General features: G+C 35.8%; 1 protein-coding gene across 4 annotated transcripts in view; it reads right to left on the bottom strand.

The window, feature by feature from the left end:
• The window catches only part of LOC131542233 (protocadherin-9), a 282505-nt gene that overhangs the window by 86002 nt on the left and 180004 nt on the right, over positions 1-16499 (bottom strand). For 2 of the 4 annotated variants that reach the window (XM_058778714.1, XM_058778715.1), the window contains exon 5: positions 5513-5580. The exons of the other annotated variants lie outside the window; for them this stretch is intronic. In XM_058778714.1, the coding sequence (XP_058634697.1) occupies positions 5573-5580 (8 nt within the window). In that variant the 3' untranslated portion in view covers positions 5513-5572. Of the gene's footprint in view, positions 1-5512; positions 5581-16499 lie in introns of those variants that run through there. 4 annotated transcript variants of the gene reach the window in all.

The raw sequence follows: 16499 nt of genomic DNA, 5'->3' as shown, positions 1-16499 counted from the left end.
GCAGCGCAAAAACACTGTGTATTATATAGCACAATGATGGTATTTTGTGTCTTTTTCTCATGTTTATTCCTGCTTCTCTCTGCAGTGAGTCGTGGGCTCAGTTTGATTACTTCTCACCTCTTGCTCTCCCTCTGTCTCCACCTGTCATCCCTCCATCTGTCCCCATCCCTCTGTTCTCACCGCACCCCTCCTCACCTCCAGTTAATGGGCTCTTCCAGGTGCAGCTCACCCCCGCGACGCCTGTGGACCAACCCCATCCCCGCCACTAGACTTCACGATTATCTGTTCCTCAAGTGCCATGATGGATTACCCTTATAAAGTGATACCTGGACATTTTTAGCTGTAAATCTATCTTTCTAAAGCCACATCCCAAATGTATGTGCCTCTTTATCATCAAAGTGTCTCACATTTCCTGTTACATTCTGCCATGAAATATTATTTCCTGACTACATCGCAACAAAAAGCACATTAAGCAGGACACAGGACTAATAAGACATTACGGCGGTGAGAGATGAGAGACGAGGAACATATGATGAGAAAATCCACTGTCTACACACCGAAGCTTTCTAAAGCTGAACGTACACACACATACACACACGCAGGCGCAGGCGCTGGACAAGCTCCAAGCACACAAGAGGATGCAATTACTAGGGTGGCAAGAGCTGTGAGCCATGGTAGAAAAGTGAACCACAAACCATATGGTAGTACACACATCTACACACTTACAAACAGACTAGAATCTAAATACAGCTGCACAAGTACTTAAAAACTTCAGCCATACTTCAACATGTCTGAATGTCAATGCATCAGATAACAACATATCAAACTAAACATCAACTTGACATATTTAGTTAAATATTATTCGAAAAGATGTTGCCAAAATTGCCAAAATCTGTGAATGATACACATGAAAAAAAAATGAAAAAAACTGAATTGATTGTATTTGCATTGCCCTTCAAAATTTAGGGTCAGCAAGAGTTTTTCTTTCTTTCTTTCCTTCTTTCTTTCTTTCTTTCTTTAAATTTTTACTATTGATCAAAGGTGACAGTAAAGGCATTTATATATAAATGTGCCACAGGAATAAACTACATTCAAAAGTCACAATATTAATATTTTACTGTTATTAATTACATAAATATTTATCCTGATTTGACTTATATATAACAAAATGTAAAAAGAAAAAAGAAAAAAAAGTACCATGGTTAATAATATCGTTACCACTGTTATTAAAGTAAAACTGTGATAATTTCCCACATTTAATAGGAAAACTGGAAATACTTGCGCTTGCCATTTATTTTTAAGTTTTAGTAATTCTACACAGTACTTGTTTCTTTTCTTTATTAATCTTTTACTGATAATTTACTTTACACAACAACAGCAAACAAGTCTGGCAAGCAATGCAGTTGCTTTCTCCCATCCATGTATCTTAAGCATATTTTCCGAATAAGCCATTTACATGGAAGAAAAAAAAAATCAGTTTAATAAACACATTTGCCAACTATCTCATTCAGATGTCTGGAAAGCAGAGTATTGGTTTAATGTAATAATGGCAATCATGTACATTTGTTAGAGGACCCATAGCTAATCAGAATATGATCATATACTGATATTAATCAGAATTTTCTAGTATTAACATAGTGGCTGAATGAAGCCTGTGACATAACTCTTCTAGTTAAGGGTGTAAATGTGTGATCTATATGTATGTGTCTCCTTGTGAGTTGTGTTTATGTGGATTAAGCTCTATCACAGACCTGTGAAGCCCGGATCAGCTTACTGGGGTTAAGGTGAGCCTCTTCTGAAGGCTCAACCGGCCACACACACTCTCAGCGTCTTCCACACAGAGTGCTAATGCTAAGATAACTGCTTTACCGTAAGTGGCCGACATGAGTGAGAAGCCACTGCAGAAGAAGAAGAAAGAGAGAAAACGTGGAGTTGGGTGAGTCAGACGAATCCCAAGAGACCACAGCTTTAACATCACATTATGTAAAGACACTGCGGCGGCTGTCGTACTGTTCCTTGGTGATTTTCTTTGGCGGTTGCACAACTAGCTTGGCCTCTGCTCAATACACCTGTCATCATTTTGTCATGATAATATTTCGGAAATACGGTAAATGAGCAGCAGTGGTGGAACGGAAACCACAAACAGCTAAATGTTTCAGTTAAAATCACCCTGGAACTTCAAGAAAAGACATTTTATGGGAAGTAAAGTGGTTTTAAAGTAAAGTAAAGGCAGATGTATAGCATGTTGTGATGTTCTCATCTTCCTGCAAGAACGGTTTCTCCCCTCCAGCTATGGTTTTCATCAAAACTGAACAATTCCACTGTTAAACACTCTCTATTGCACTCGGTTGGACAATAAAACCCTATACAGCTAGTGTTCAACACTTTCAACCCACCGCCTCACACTTAAAATAAGGGCTCCAATTAAACCTAAAGGTTATATGTGTCATATCATGAATGTTTAATGTAAAAATTAATTACACATGTCGATAAATTAATCTAATTAATCACAAAATAAATTTGACTGTGAACATACCAAAAAAAAAAAAAAGATTATTTGAATCTATTTTTATGTTATATGAGAATGTATCATGTAGACATTACAAATTGTAGCTTTAGAAAGAAATATTTTATTTGATTCAACATAAAGCTTATTACACACAAACATTTAGGCTACAAGGGCCTAAAAACTATAGAACATAAAAGATAATTTAAGAAACATCTCAGTATTTTTGGTTGATACAGTGAAAGTCATTGGTAACCAACACAGCTTTGTTACCAACATTCTTTAAAATACCTTCTTTTATGTTCCACAAAATAAAGGTTTGAAATGACATGAGGTTGACTAAATATGACAGAATACATTTTTTTGGCGGTGAACTATCCCTGTAATGTTTTTATTATTATTTATTTATTTATTATGAAATGATACTCTAAATAAGAAAGTATTTTATGAGACATTTATTTGATTCGTTCAAATGGCTGATTCATTCAGGAATTAAGTAAACGGCTCACTTTATGAATGGGGCTTTGAATCATTGGTTATTAACATATTATTTACTGAACTGTTATATCAAATCACATTTGCACTTGTGAGATCGTATTATATTAATATGATACAACAACTCATACAGGGGCATTTTTTGCACTGATATCTTGAATTTTAGGGCATAACTGCATTTATGGAGTTGTTGCCCTGCATCGTATTTGTCAACGGTAAACTGTATGAAATGTAAAATGAAGTACAGGTCTGGGGGTGGGGCCAGTGCGTTAACTGCATAAAGATATTTTAATCATCTTTTATAACTAATCAATCAAGTTAACACGTTAAACTGACAGCCCTAATATATATATATATATATAATTAATTACAAGTATTAAAATAAATGTCCTGGATTTAAGTTGTTGCGATAACTGAAATATCCAACTTGTCACTTAATACAACTTAACATAACATTTTATGATAGCCCTTGCTTTAAGTTGAAATTTTTGTTTTGTTTTTACTGCGCACTGAATGTATTTAATTAAAAGGCCAATTCCAAAACCTGTTTTCAACAATGCTTATTACTGTATTTTATTACTTCTGTCTCGAATAATATGCACTAAAAGGGAACATCACAACAGTACATTCCACTGAATACTTTTCTCTGTCTGTATTCTTCCACTTCTCTTTCTGTTTATTGGGTATGTTCACTGTTACCATGGTAGCCACTCACCAACCATCATAAGTGCAAACTTGGTGAATAAACTCAATTCTGATTCTGAAAATAAATAAATAAAATAAAATAGAAAAGAGAAAGCTTTTGGTTAAGGAAAAAATACACCAGTCTGAATGTGTTATCTGTGAGGAAGAGCAGAAGCGTTGGAAAGAAATCGCCTGGAAGAGCATCCAAAGATACTGGTAGAGAGATATGAAAACCCTCCCTCCATGCACTGTCTCTGTCGGCATCCTTCTTTCTCTCCGCTCGATGGAATGTGCATTTTCCACCTCCATTCCTCTGTATCTCATTTTCAAAATTATCTATCTGCGACAGAATTTGCACACTTCAAAGTAGTTTGGCGCAAGTGCAACAACCTTAACAAGAAACCATAGCCTCACGTTTCCCAGTCACAGTAAAACAAGCACTGCTGTTTCCCTGATTATGGTACTAACGCTTAGTGATTCATTTCATGTAGTGACTTTCTGATTTTTGTTTCTTTTCAACTGTTTTATGTCCCAGGGCTGAATTTCATTAAACAATTTTTTATATATATATATATATATATATATATATATATATATATGAAGGCCACAATAAAACTATTTTAGAAACTTTGTATCGCACTTTTATCACATTTTAAATAAAAATATTATTCAAATTTTAAATATCTGAACTTATTACAACATTATTGCATTCAAAAATAGTATATAAATGAATAATAAATAATTCATAAACAATATAAAAAATATCAGAATCTTTTTTTATCATTTTTAATTTTCATGTCTTCATTTATTTATTTGTGCAAATTATGCAAATGTTTGAAAATATGATTTAACTGTATGCAGGATACTCAAATTGCTAGCTATGAAATTAGCCAAAACAAGAAAAAAAAAAAATATATATATTATCCTACTTAACTTTTTCTAAGATCATAATAAAAAAATAAAATAAATTAAAACAGCATTCCCATCAAAGAAAGTGATCAAACACAATACACAGTTTATAATAATAATAATAATTATTATTATAATGGCATAATTATCATGTGATTAAATTAAATAAAACCAGCAAGAATATTTATTTTTAAGAGTTTATTCTATTTAGTTGAATTATCACCTGATAATTTGTGTTGTTGTGACAGTTTGCTAAGTGTGAATGCCAAAGCGATGCCCTATATTTAAAAGTGCAAACTCGCACATTACCTTAAACATGTCTAAATCTGTATAAAATTAAGATTCGGTTAATATGCGGATCTAATTAACTCCAACCTTGACCTTGTTACATTGAGAAATCATTATACCTACTAATGCATCAAAATTAATTTCCTAATTTAAATCGTGGACTATTTGTCTTTCTAATTTCAAAGGGACTGGCGCTAATATACTTGAAATGAGACACAACATGAGATGCTTTTTAAGCACTGATTGAAGAGAACAGGGTTCCACAGACAGTTTTAATCAGTTCAATGGAGAGGTCTACCTGAGCTACCGTTCAGATTATTTGCAATCAAGAGGCTTTGATGGTTGAGAGCTGTTGTTATTATAATTGCATTCCAAAATAATGGACGAGTGCCTAATGACGTCCATAAATTCAAATAAACGCTGATTGTATTTGAGTGGTTTAGGATGCTAATGCAAAGGACACAGTCCAAGGTAAGCGATACATGGCTACTGGATGATCAAATTCTAAAGCATATTTAGATTCATAGTATAACATTTTGTGCATGTTAAAGGGATAGTTCACACAAAAAGATGAAAATTTAGTCGTCACTTACTCACCTTCAAGTTGTTCCAAACCTATGAGAGTTCTTTTTTCTTTTCTTTTTTTTTTCTTGTTGTGGTACCCGAAATGTTGCCAGTAGACATTGACTTCTATAAGACTGAAAAAATTAAATAGATAAATACATACTATGGAAGTCAATGAGGGCCAGAAACTGTTTAGTTACCCATTTTCTGAAAATATCTTCTTTTGTGTTCAACAGAAGAATCAATCAATCAATCCACTTGAAAATGTCATGTTTAATTCAATGTGTTACTTGCCATTATATTATGTTATGTTATAGATTTCCAAACCATCAACTGAACAAACAAGTTAAACATTATGTGGTATTCCAGGTTTTATGTAATTGTAGGAGCCCTGGAAAAAAAAAATGTCTTAAAGTCACTTTTGATAAAACATCTTCAAGATTACTTACAAACTCAAAGAGAAATCCTTCACATCATTCGTTTTAGATCAGCACTTGAATAAAAACAATTAGACTAAGATACAACACACTGGCACTACGAGCCTATTTCACGAGCATTGTCTAATGCTCTTTCATCCTCCCGCATAAACCATAATAAATCCTGGAATAACACCAGCAATATCACTTAGATTTCCAGTGGTGCGTTCAAGTCGCTCGCTCAAAGCATAATGCATGTGCTAACAATTTCATTTTAATATCAAATTCAGACAGAGCACTTGGCTCGGTAAGTTGGTCTCGGTTAGCCGCGGTGAGAGCGGATTAGTGCTCTTTCCAGAGAAACCTGGGCTAACATCTGCCACTCTGCCCCCTGCCAGCTTCTTCCTTATCACACCTCTCAACACTGCACCATGTGCTTACCAACAGGGGGGAGGAAATCTACAGGCCTCTTTCATACTGCATAGCAATGAGCCCTTTTTAGACTATATTTAAAACAGCTCACCCCAAATAAAGTAAACCTCCCAACGATGGCAGCTGCTCGCTAAAACAAAGCTTTACGACCGAGTTTACGCGCCTCTTCTTCATTTAATGCGGAAGCAACAAGTAAGAGATGAGTTAAAGCAAGAGATAACTCTGGTTTATTTTAGTAGATGCTCCTCCTGACCGGAGTTAGATATAAATTCATGACGCTCATCATTGTGATCAGCCAGTATAAACCAATGAGGCGTCTAGTCTGTGCTGCAATAAAGAGCACACTAATGTATCTGGTTAAACAGTAATATGTTGTCATATATCTATAAGATTATCATTATATGATCACTTGTCGTGCAGTAAAAGGCTTCAGTACACACACACACACACACAAGCATATAGGCTAACTGTAAGCTCTTTAACAGGGTACTGACTTTTAAACGATACGCATTCTACACTAGTATACAATTTCAATTGAAGTCCACTAACAATGTTAGTTACGGATTCATGTACCAAAACTGTCATAATTCAGTTCCGCATTACCATTTTCAGCCTCTCTCTTTTTAGCTGCAAGACTTCTACATATGTTACATTTACAACTTATTTTCAGTCATTATAGTGACACTTTAAACAAATAAGTTTTGATTAAATATGATACTATATAAGATCATTTTCTCTGGTTATGTGCTTTGTGTTCATGTGAAATGTTCGGATTTATCCTAAACCAAGTTTCCACAACACAAAGATTTTTTTATTTTATTATTTTTTTTATACTGATGAAAGACATTTGAAAGCCTGCATTTATTTGATCAGAAATACAGTAATATTGTGAAATATTATTACAATTTAAATAAATATTCTATATTTTAATATATTTTTAAATCCAATTTCTTCCTATGATACAAAGCTGAATTTTCAGCATCATTACTCCAGGCTTCAGTGTCAAATGATCCTTCAGAACTCATTCTAATATACAAATTTGCTGCTCAAGAAACATTTATTATTATTAGCAATGTTGAAAACAGATGTGCTGCTTCATACATTTGTGGAAACCATAACATGTTTTTCAGTATTCTTTGATGAACAGAAAGCTAAAAGAACAGCATTTACTTGAAATACAAATCTTCTGTAACATTACACGTCTTTACTATCACTTTTTCATCAGTTTATCAGTGCATTCTTGCTGAATAAACATTCATTCATTTCTTTCATTTCAAACATTCTTACGGACACCAAACATATTTACATAAAATATTACACATAAAAAGGATTCTGCACCACAAGGCATCCACAGCCCCTGATTGAGAAACACTGCATCTGCACACACACACACACACACATCCGCTGTTTGCAGGTAATAACAAGGTAATTTAGATTCTTTAAGGCATCCGTTAGCAATTTAGCTGACATCTAGTCGCACTTATATCTTCACAAGTCATTCTCTCTCCAACACGCACACACACACATACACACACACACACACACACTTTGTGACTTCTCAGCTCATCTCGTTGCTCTCTGGAGACCAAAATCTATTAAAGGCCTTTGTGTCCCAGAGCTCCCAAAAGCTAAAGAACCTGAGAGAAAGCACGGCTGCCATATTAACCAACATTGCACCAGACATACATTTAAAATCATGTACACCATCTGTACAAGCTTCCATATGACCTCACATATGCGCCCGGGTCGTGCACCATGTGTTCTCTATACAATATTTATGAAATGCAGCAGTTGGTTAGAGGCTAAACCTCATGTGGATGTGCAACCTGCCCATGTGTCAAACGTTCCGGCTATTGCATGCACAATTAATATTTCCTGAACAGTTTTTACAGTATATAACGGTGTTGTTGTCCTCATTAGGCTTTTTAAACAATTCAACCAGCACGGCTTTCTTGATCAGCCAGCTTCACCACAAAAATCATGTTGAGTTTTGATGGTTAAATGCATGGCAATGCTGATTAGTCAACCAACTGAGTACCTAAAAGACACAAACCAATGGTTTTCCTTGCGCTATTGATGTAGAAGCCCAATGTCATCCATTCACCACCAGTAAACGGCCGTTAGAAGTGAATCCCAAGTCTGCAGTTCATATTACTAAATGGATCTGAATACCACTGGCAGGACATCCCTCCACTAATTCAATAAACAATGGCTTATTGTTGAGATGGATTGTCAACATAATGCCTCCAAACGATGCTTTTGTGTTGCTTGTGACTGGTGGCAGATGGGCAGAATATGATGGCAGAACCTGTCCTGTAGAGTGGGCAGCAGTGGCAGGCACTGAGCCTGAGGGGCCAGTCAAACGGCGGGAAGGGGCCAACATCCTACAGGAGCCCTTGTGTATGAGGGCCAAGTGCTTCATTCTGTTCCTGGAAGGACATACAATTTAACGTTTCAGGGTCATTTTTCTTTTTGTATCCCTGTCCGCTACAGCCAGATGTGCGTAGGGATGTTCAGAAAAAAAAAAAGGATATTTTAATGCCCCCCTCACAATAGTTACAAACCTCAAAGTCTGGACGCTTTAGGACCTGGCCAACTGATAGTTTTTGGGAAAGTAGTTTCTTTTAACAGGGTGAATTTACTGCTGCTTTTACAGAATGAGGACAGATACAGTCAAACATTTGCAAAATATGTATATAATAATTAAAAAATATATATATATTAATTTATTACTCTGCTTTGCGTCACAGGAATAAATTGCATTATAAAATATATATTAAAACAGCTATTTGAAATGTTAATAATATTTCAAAGCATTAGTGTTTTCAGTGCTTTTTTTTAAATCCAATACATAAAAAAAAATACTGTCTTTTGAATGTTATGTATACCACTTAAAAGGCTGCCATATATACAGTATATCCCAAAGAGTTGTTGGTGCGATCATGAACTGAAGAACAGTTTGCATGAGTTAAGGGAGTTAACAGAGCGTATTTTTACAGTCTTGAGTCACTGACGCACTGCGCATTCAGATGAATGTTTTGTTGGTATGTGTGTGTGTGTTAATCCAGCGAGCCATACCAGGCTCCGAAGCATGGCGAGGGAATTACCCATCTTCTCAAACTCATCAATGATGGATGGTAAAAGTGCTTCCGTTTTCATGCTAGAAAACATAACAATCTCCCCTCTCCGCATTTAGCATCAACACCCTTGGCCCCCGGAGCGCTCGGTCCGCCATCCTGCCATCACAAAGAACCACTGGCCGTGGCATAAACACACACTCACACAGAGACAAGTGCACAGGCACAAACCCGCCAGTTCACGTCCAGACAGCCTATGCCTTTCACCTGCACGAGTCCTGCTCCAGCATCAATAAACATCCTCCCTTGTTACTCTTTGCTGCTCCCACTAAATGTTTTAAATCAAGTGTTAAAAGGGTTGAAAACAGCGTGCCGCCACTTTATTCACCACAGAGATAGAAGATTTAAATATAAATGAATGCACAGACTTTCAAAGCCGCAGCAGATGCCTAACACCTTGCTTTGGTGGGTATCAGAGAAAAGCGCACTCTGAACCGCGACTTTCACTTAGCTGAGAGGCTGTTACTCTGTTCGAGAAATGACACCGCGCCGGCATGATTCCCGTAAGAGCTTAAATCATCTCGCACTCTCCCACACGCGCGCAATCACACTTCTGCCTCTGTTTGTTTTCTTTGTGAGCTCGTATGAAATGTTGACAAAGCAGAAGAGCTTGTTTGCGTTTCGTTCTACGAACGGTATCAAGGCCTAGGCGATTCACATCTGGACCGCCGATCTGATGTGGTTAGCACATGTGGGCTGAACAAACACACGTTCAGTACAGTACAGTTCTGTGAATAGAGCACAACCCAGAGTCTGTTTGATTTGTAGGTTTAGATTGGTGCAGACAGCTTTCCTGTTTTCCCCATGCACCGTCCTCGGTTTAATAGCAACAACGTGTGTCTCCATTAGTGTATGCATCAGTAAATTAATAGTGAAACTAATAGTGCTCCGCCTGCTCTTTGTTTCACTCTCATCTCTCATTGAGAGTGAATTTTGACCTTGAGAGTAACTTTTTCCCTCTGCTTTACTTCACCGCCTCCTCTCACTTCAGCTGCTATCTATCTATCTGCATCATGAACACGCTCATGAAACCTTTACCTGCTAGAAGCCAAAAATGTGGGAGGGATGATAATAGCATCATACAGATCAGATCGAGTCCATAAAGTCAAGTCAAATAAAACACGCTCCCACACCTGCAAACATCAACTAACATAGGCTAGTTTAATGTTTTACAGTACACTTGTAAAACATACACCTTTCTCATCACTAATTAGCAATAATTCACCACGGGACAAACTATTGATGATACTTTGTAGTGTGATTTGAAAGATGCTTTGTTTCTATTTAATTACAAAAAAAAATAAAAAATAGATTCATAAATTAAACAATTACTTATTTTTAAACAGTGTAACTTTAATATTATTTAAATAATATTAATACAAGAAGTTATGAATTAGATTTTATTTTTCATATATTTTGTTTATTTTAATTTTAAAGTGTTCATTTTTTTGTGACTGTCAATTTTAGTGTTTTTGTTTGTTTAAAAAAAAAATGTTTATACAGTTGTTATTGTTTTTTATTTCCTTTTTAGTTTTAGTTAAACTAAATTCAAATTAGAAATGTTCCCTTGGCAACTAGAAATTTTATTTGCATTTTTATTTACATTTTAAGTTACATTCTTTTAAAGTAAGCGAACAAGTGTCAGGACAAAAAAAACAAGTCCCACTGTCTTAACCTTAACTACATAATACCTTGTAAATGTGTAGTAGATTTACTAAAGCTGCTTTTAAGCATCATTTTCTCAAAGCGTCATTAACAAATCAAACTGAAATAATTATATCATCAAGGCAAATGCAGCTGATTGAATCTGATTTGCTTCGTGTAATCAGACCCTGTTGACAAGACATGAACAGAAGCTCTGGCTGCAATTCCTGATAGTTTGTGAGGCAGCGGCGCTTCCACGCTGTAGGTGGGATCTCAATGAAATCTTTTTAATTACACAATTAATTATGAACTTAGTAATTAGATTAATTAGTTAATTGCATAAAGGGCCCTTCCCCTTGACGTGGTACCGTGTAAAATTAAAGTTTAGCGCTGCCAGGGATCCTGGAGGAGAAAAAAAAAAAAAAGCAGGAAATGCATGAGAAAAATAAATGTGTTGGTAAATACAGTCGTATATAAACAAATACAGCTACAGCCAGGCAGGCGGTCCATCAGACAACAACAAACTGTAAATACTCAGAAAATGACATTACAAAGACTATGGAAGTGACTCGCTGATATTTATGTTATAAATACTAATATATATTACAATAAATATTTATTATAAATAAATATTCAGGTTATAAGTGTGGTGAACATGCACAGCTAGCTGGCCACTATCACAAAATAAATCATTTCAGGGTGATATATGATCTTGTTTGGGGTTTATTTTGTGATAATAACCAGCTAGTTGTACATTCTCATCCCAATTACAACCTGACTCCTTACCAAATAAATAACTGGTTGTATAATTTGAGTTGAAATTGTATTATGTGAGAAGAAAGATGATTTGTGAGCTCTCATTTGACATTAATATCTAAAAAAGGAGTTGTGATGTTTGGTGTATGTTATGTATGAGTCTCCATTGCTTACTGTGACCTCAGACAAGCAGACTGTTATTTAGCATGAACACTACTTCACTATACTACAATACTCTGCCACACCCACCGTTCTCTTTTTGCCACATTAAATGGAAATTCATCAGTCAAACAGTCATAATCTTTCTCCTTCCTGCGATCACTCATTCAACTCACTCCTGGCCTGCTGTCAGCACTAGCAGTCATGCACGGCAAACATGGAATCCAGCCAATGTGGGGTAATTAATTTCAGTATTTCCACAAAGGAAAATGATTGACAGAGTCGTGTTTGCCTTGAATCCTCATTACTCCACGAACGCGCCTTCTCTTTCTGGCACCTCCCCACTTCCTGTCCTGCTTGATTTTTTTTCTGCTCTTTGAGAAGCGTGTGGCCTGTCGCTGTGTGGATGTTCTCCCACTGACCATTCATGACTCAGTGCTTTGGTTCTTATTCAATTATTTAGGTATTGCTATTGATTCTGTTATTAAACACAATGGGAAAAATGGAGAACCAAGTATTCATGTGCCATATCACAGTGGCTCTTAACACAACACTATGCTGGTGTTGTCTATTGTACAAAAACATCAAAATGTTAAATTCAAATATGAAAAGTAATAATAAGTGCTGCTAATTGGTTAACATAGTAAATAAATAAATAGAATAAAAATGTCAAATGTCATGATATGCTACTACTGATCAAATGAATCTGCTTAACATCTATCAATTAAATCAAATTAACAAACAAACAGATAACTAAAATATAAAATAAGCTTTCATGTAAAAATGTAATGCAGAAATAATAATAATAACCATCATCATCATCATCATCATCATCCTAGATAGATGAACCACCTGATTTGCCAAAATAGATTATGACTGGACAAATAATCTTTGACAACCTTTTACTCTAAGTTGATAAGCCTATTTATTTTTGCCATCTAAACTATGCACAAATATATGGTTAGTTGCATTATATTAAAAATAAAACAGCTTAAAAAAGGAGGGGGAAAAAAGCAACTTATCAAGGAATCAACAATATTTGTAATATACAATGCCACGTTTATTTGATAGCTAGATTAGGAAGCAAGCCAGAGAAGAGGAGAAATACAGAGAAAAAAGAAAAAGAAAGAAAAGAGACTAGCTGTTAAAGTCTGTAACAGGAGAACATATTCACTCACATTATTCTGTCCATCTGTGACTGTGACATCAGATCGCTTTGTTCTACTTTTATATGTCGCTGTATTCTTTAACTATCCGCTGTATTTCATCACCTCGTTTCAGCTCAGGGGTTCCACCGAAGCTCACGTTTATATGGCCTTCTGCTGTGATGTCTGAGGATGGCAGATCACGAACAGACTCCGGCATTCAACTCCATCCTGTAGTCTTCAAAAACACGCTTACAAAACACGGCACATCTTTCCGTTCGACTCCACCATTAAGTTCACCGCAAACGGAAGCTGTGCTCCTGAATAATATGAGTGGATTTTGGCTCTCATGGGGTCTTGTAGCACACAAACCGTACATGTTTTATTTAAAAGCACTTTATAAAACCAAACTCTTCAGAACAGGAGCAAAACTAAAAGCAAAGAATGAAGTGGTACGACTCGCAAGCCATTTACTCTTGCAAACTGACTCGCTAGAAGAAAAGTTCGCTTCGGATGCATTTTTAACCAACTCCAAAGCAACAAACAGCATAATGCATGCCTCAAACCAAGGACAAATAAAACAGAAAAATTATTCGTGGTTTAACATTTAAAGATACTGCAAGGTTTAATTAATACGTTTTTCAAGGTTGTCTGTTATACATGCTTCACTAAAAACGCAGATCACTTACCCAGGATCCCCCTCAAAGAGAATACCGCTTCAGGCGATTGAATCTTTAATGATCTGAACTGAACTATAAACCCAAGGCATTGAATCATGCATCAATAAATAAACAGCTATGGGTTATTGTATGTGCGCCTGGCGTATTTAAACAGTCACCACCATCTCAACCACCAATTATATCCCAGAGTTATTAGATTACAAATTAAAGATCACATTTGCAGCACTGCAACCTGAGAATGAATGCGGGTAATTATTCCAGAGGACGTTGAAATCGCAAAGCTTTTAAAACACTTTTGCAAATCATTTAAGATGCCCACAAGATTAAAATTAGCCTTTCTTGCTTTTAAATTGCACATATAAATTTGTGTCAAAAAATCTTCTGTGCACACTTGCTTCTTGATAAACACGTTATTTTTTTAAATGTCAGAATAAAGTAGCGGCACATGCAACGCTGACCTACAATTAGCACCCGCTAGCTTAATACCTTTTGATTGAAAGCATAAAAATAATTAGTCAATCTGCATAATTGCTAATTAGATACTAATGCATATGTACTCGCAATTAACAACAGCTGCACGGAATAAAGGTAGAATAAATTCGCCTCTGAATGCCAAAGGTATAAGGCTCGCAAACACAACCGCTGTTACTCGTACATTAGCTCCCAGTCACTTTCTTACAAATACATAAAAGGTTTTTTTTTTTTTTTCAAACCCTTGAATTGTAGAGCTTAACAGTATCCCGTAATTATCATCTCAGAGGGTTGCTTTTGTTCAAATGTTTTTTTTTGTGGCGAAGGAAATCAGCTTTCCGAAGCCTACACACGCGGAGCGGGATGTCGGGATCTCCCGCCGAGTCCAAATGGAGCCCACTCAGATACATGTTTCCCTGTGTTCTTAAGTTGTTGCCAGGAATTGACGTTGACAGTCCTGTCAACAGAATTTCAAAAACTTGGAGCTTGTGGTTCTTTTGCATAAGGTAACAAACAAGTTTAACACCAGAGCAGGGGTAAACACAGAAGAAAGGAAATATAAGAGATAAACGCTTGCAACTTTGGAGATTAATTCAATCTGCACAACAACCTCAAACCCTCGGTTCCCCTGTGGTTGGTACAGATCATCAGAAGTTGACAAATTAATCCTCACAGCTAGTTTTTACAGAAGACTGCTTCCTGAACTCGCCGAGCATGCAGGCATAGAGAGATTTGTACGCTGCACACAATGGCTCCACATACTAGAAACCAGCGTTCCATGGCATATGAGCACAAGCGACCCACAGAGGCGTCTGTTTTCACCGGCTTTTTTTTTTTTTTTTTAAACAACTTTTTATTAAATTTTCTTCCTGAAACAGCAGTAACAAACAAAACGCAACTGTGCAAATTCAGAACCCACCCCAACCCACAATAAAATAATTTTCACAAGTATTCTAGAAAAGTTTCCACACTAGATCCATGCACACGAGAAGTTGAGAGTTCCATCGAGACAATGTCCAATAAATACACAGTCCAGGTTCGTCTGTCCATTGTGTGAGGAGGGCTCCAATGGTTGACTAGCAATTTTTTGCTGCTGTGAAAGTCATTCATGAAAAAATGGCGCAGAGTCAAACATATCTCAGTACCCAACAAATATAATAGGTCCTGTGAGAGATGAGACCAAAAAGATGAGAGAGAGAGGCACTCCCAAAAAAATACAATGCAAAAACATGCCTAAAGATTACACTTAGGAGAAGATGACAGATTCATATTCAGAAAAGAAAAGAAAAAAAAAAAAACTTTGAGAGTGTGATTCCTTTGGTCCAGATCTATCTAGGATATGCGACATTACAGAATTCGTATCTGCACCCAATACAATTTCAAAATCCGAAAATTTCAAGAGATAGGTTGACAAAACAGAGAAAAAGTAGGGTCAGGAGTACAAGGGGCACAAACTGAAATAAATACAACATTCCTATTCTTCACTATTGTTTTTATGTGTTATTCTACTGTCTGTATCACAAACTTCATCTATAATAGTAATATTTAAAGTCTTCCGCACCAATATTAGGACACCCTTGGTTTTAGTATCTGAAGATGAGCGAGATACCACTTCATAAAACTTATTACACCTGTGTATATCCTCCTCTTTCAAATGGGATTCTTGAACTAACACTATATCAATCTTTCTTCTTTGCAAAAAATCCAGAAAACCTGAATGTAAAGTGAGGGCCATTTAGGCCATTATTGCAACTCAGAATATTAAGGTCAGTCATAGGTATCGAATAGAATTACTGCATAATAAGACAAAATACATAATATGCTGATTTGATACTCAAAAACTAATTTCTATTATTCTCAGTGTTGAAAACAATTATGTTTCTGAATATATTTGTAGAAACTGTGATTCATTAGAAAGTGCCAACATTTTTACTGTCACTTTGATCAATTTAATGCACCCTTTCTTAATAAAAATATATTTTTTATTCTTTCAAAAAAAATCTTACCCACCCCAAAGTTTTGAACGGTAGTGCGTAAGCACTTAACTTTACATTTATACATTGATGTGTGTATATATATATATATATATATATATATATATATATATATATATATATATATATATATATATATATATATATACTTGCACCCCATATGTAATACACACACAAGCAAACACACTTCAAAGAGTGTTCAGTTCATAAATTGAATGA

The sequence above is a fragment of the Onychostoma macrolepis genome, chromosome 06 (genome assembly GCF_012432095.1).
Source record: "Onychostoma macrolepis isolate SWU-2019 chromosome 06, ASM1243209v1, whole genome shotgun sequence".
Lineage (NCBI taxonomy): Eukaryota > Metazoa > Chordata > Actinopteri > Cypriniformes > Cyprinidae > Onychostoma > Onychostoma macrolepis.
This window is presented reverse-complemented; position numbering and strand designations above follow the sequence as displayed.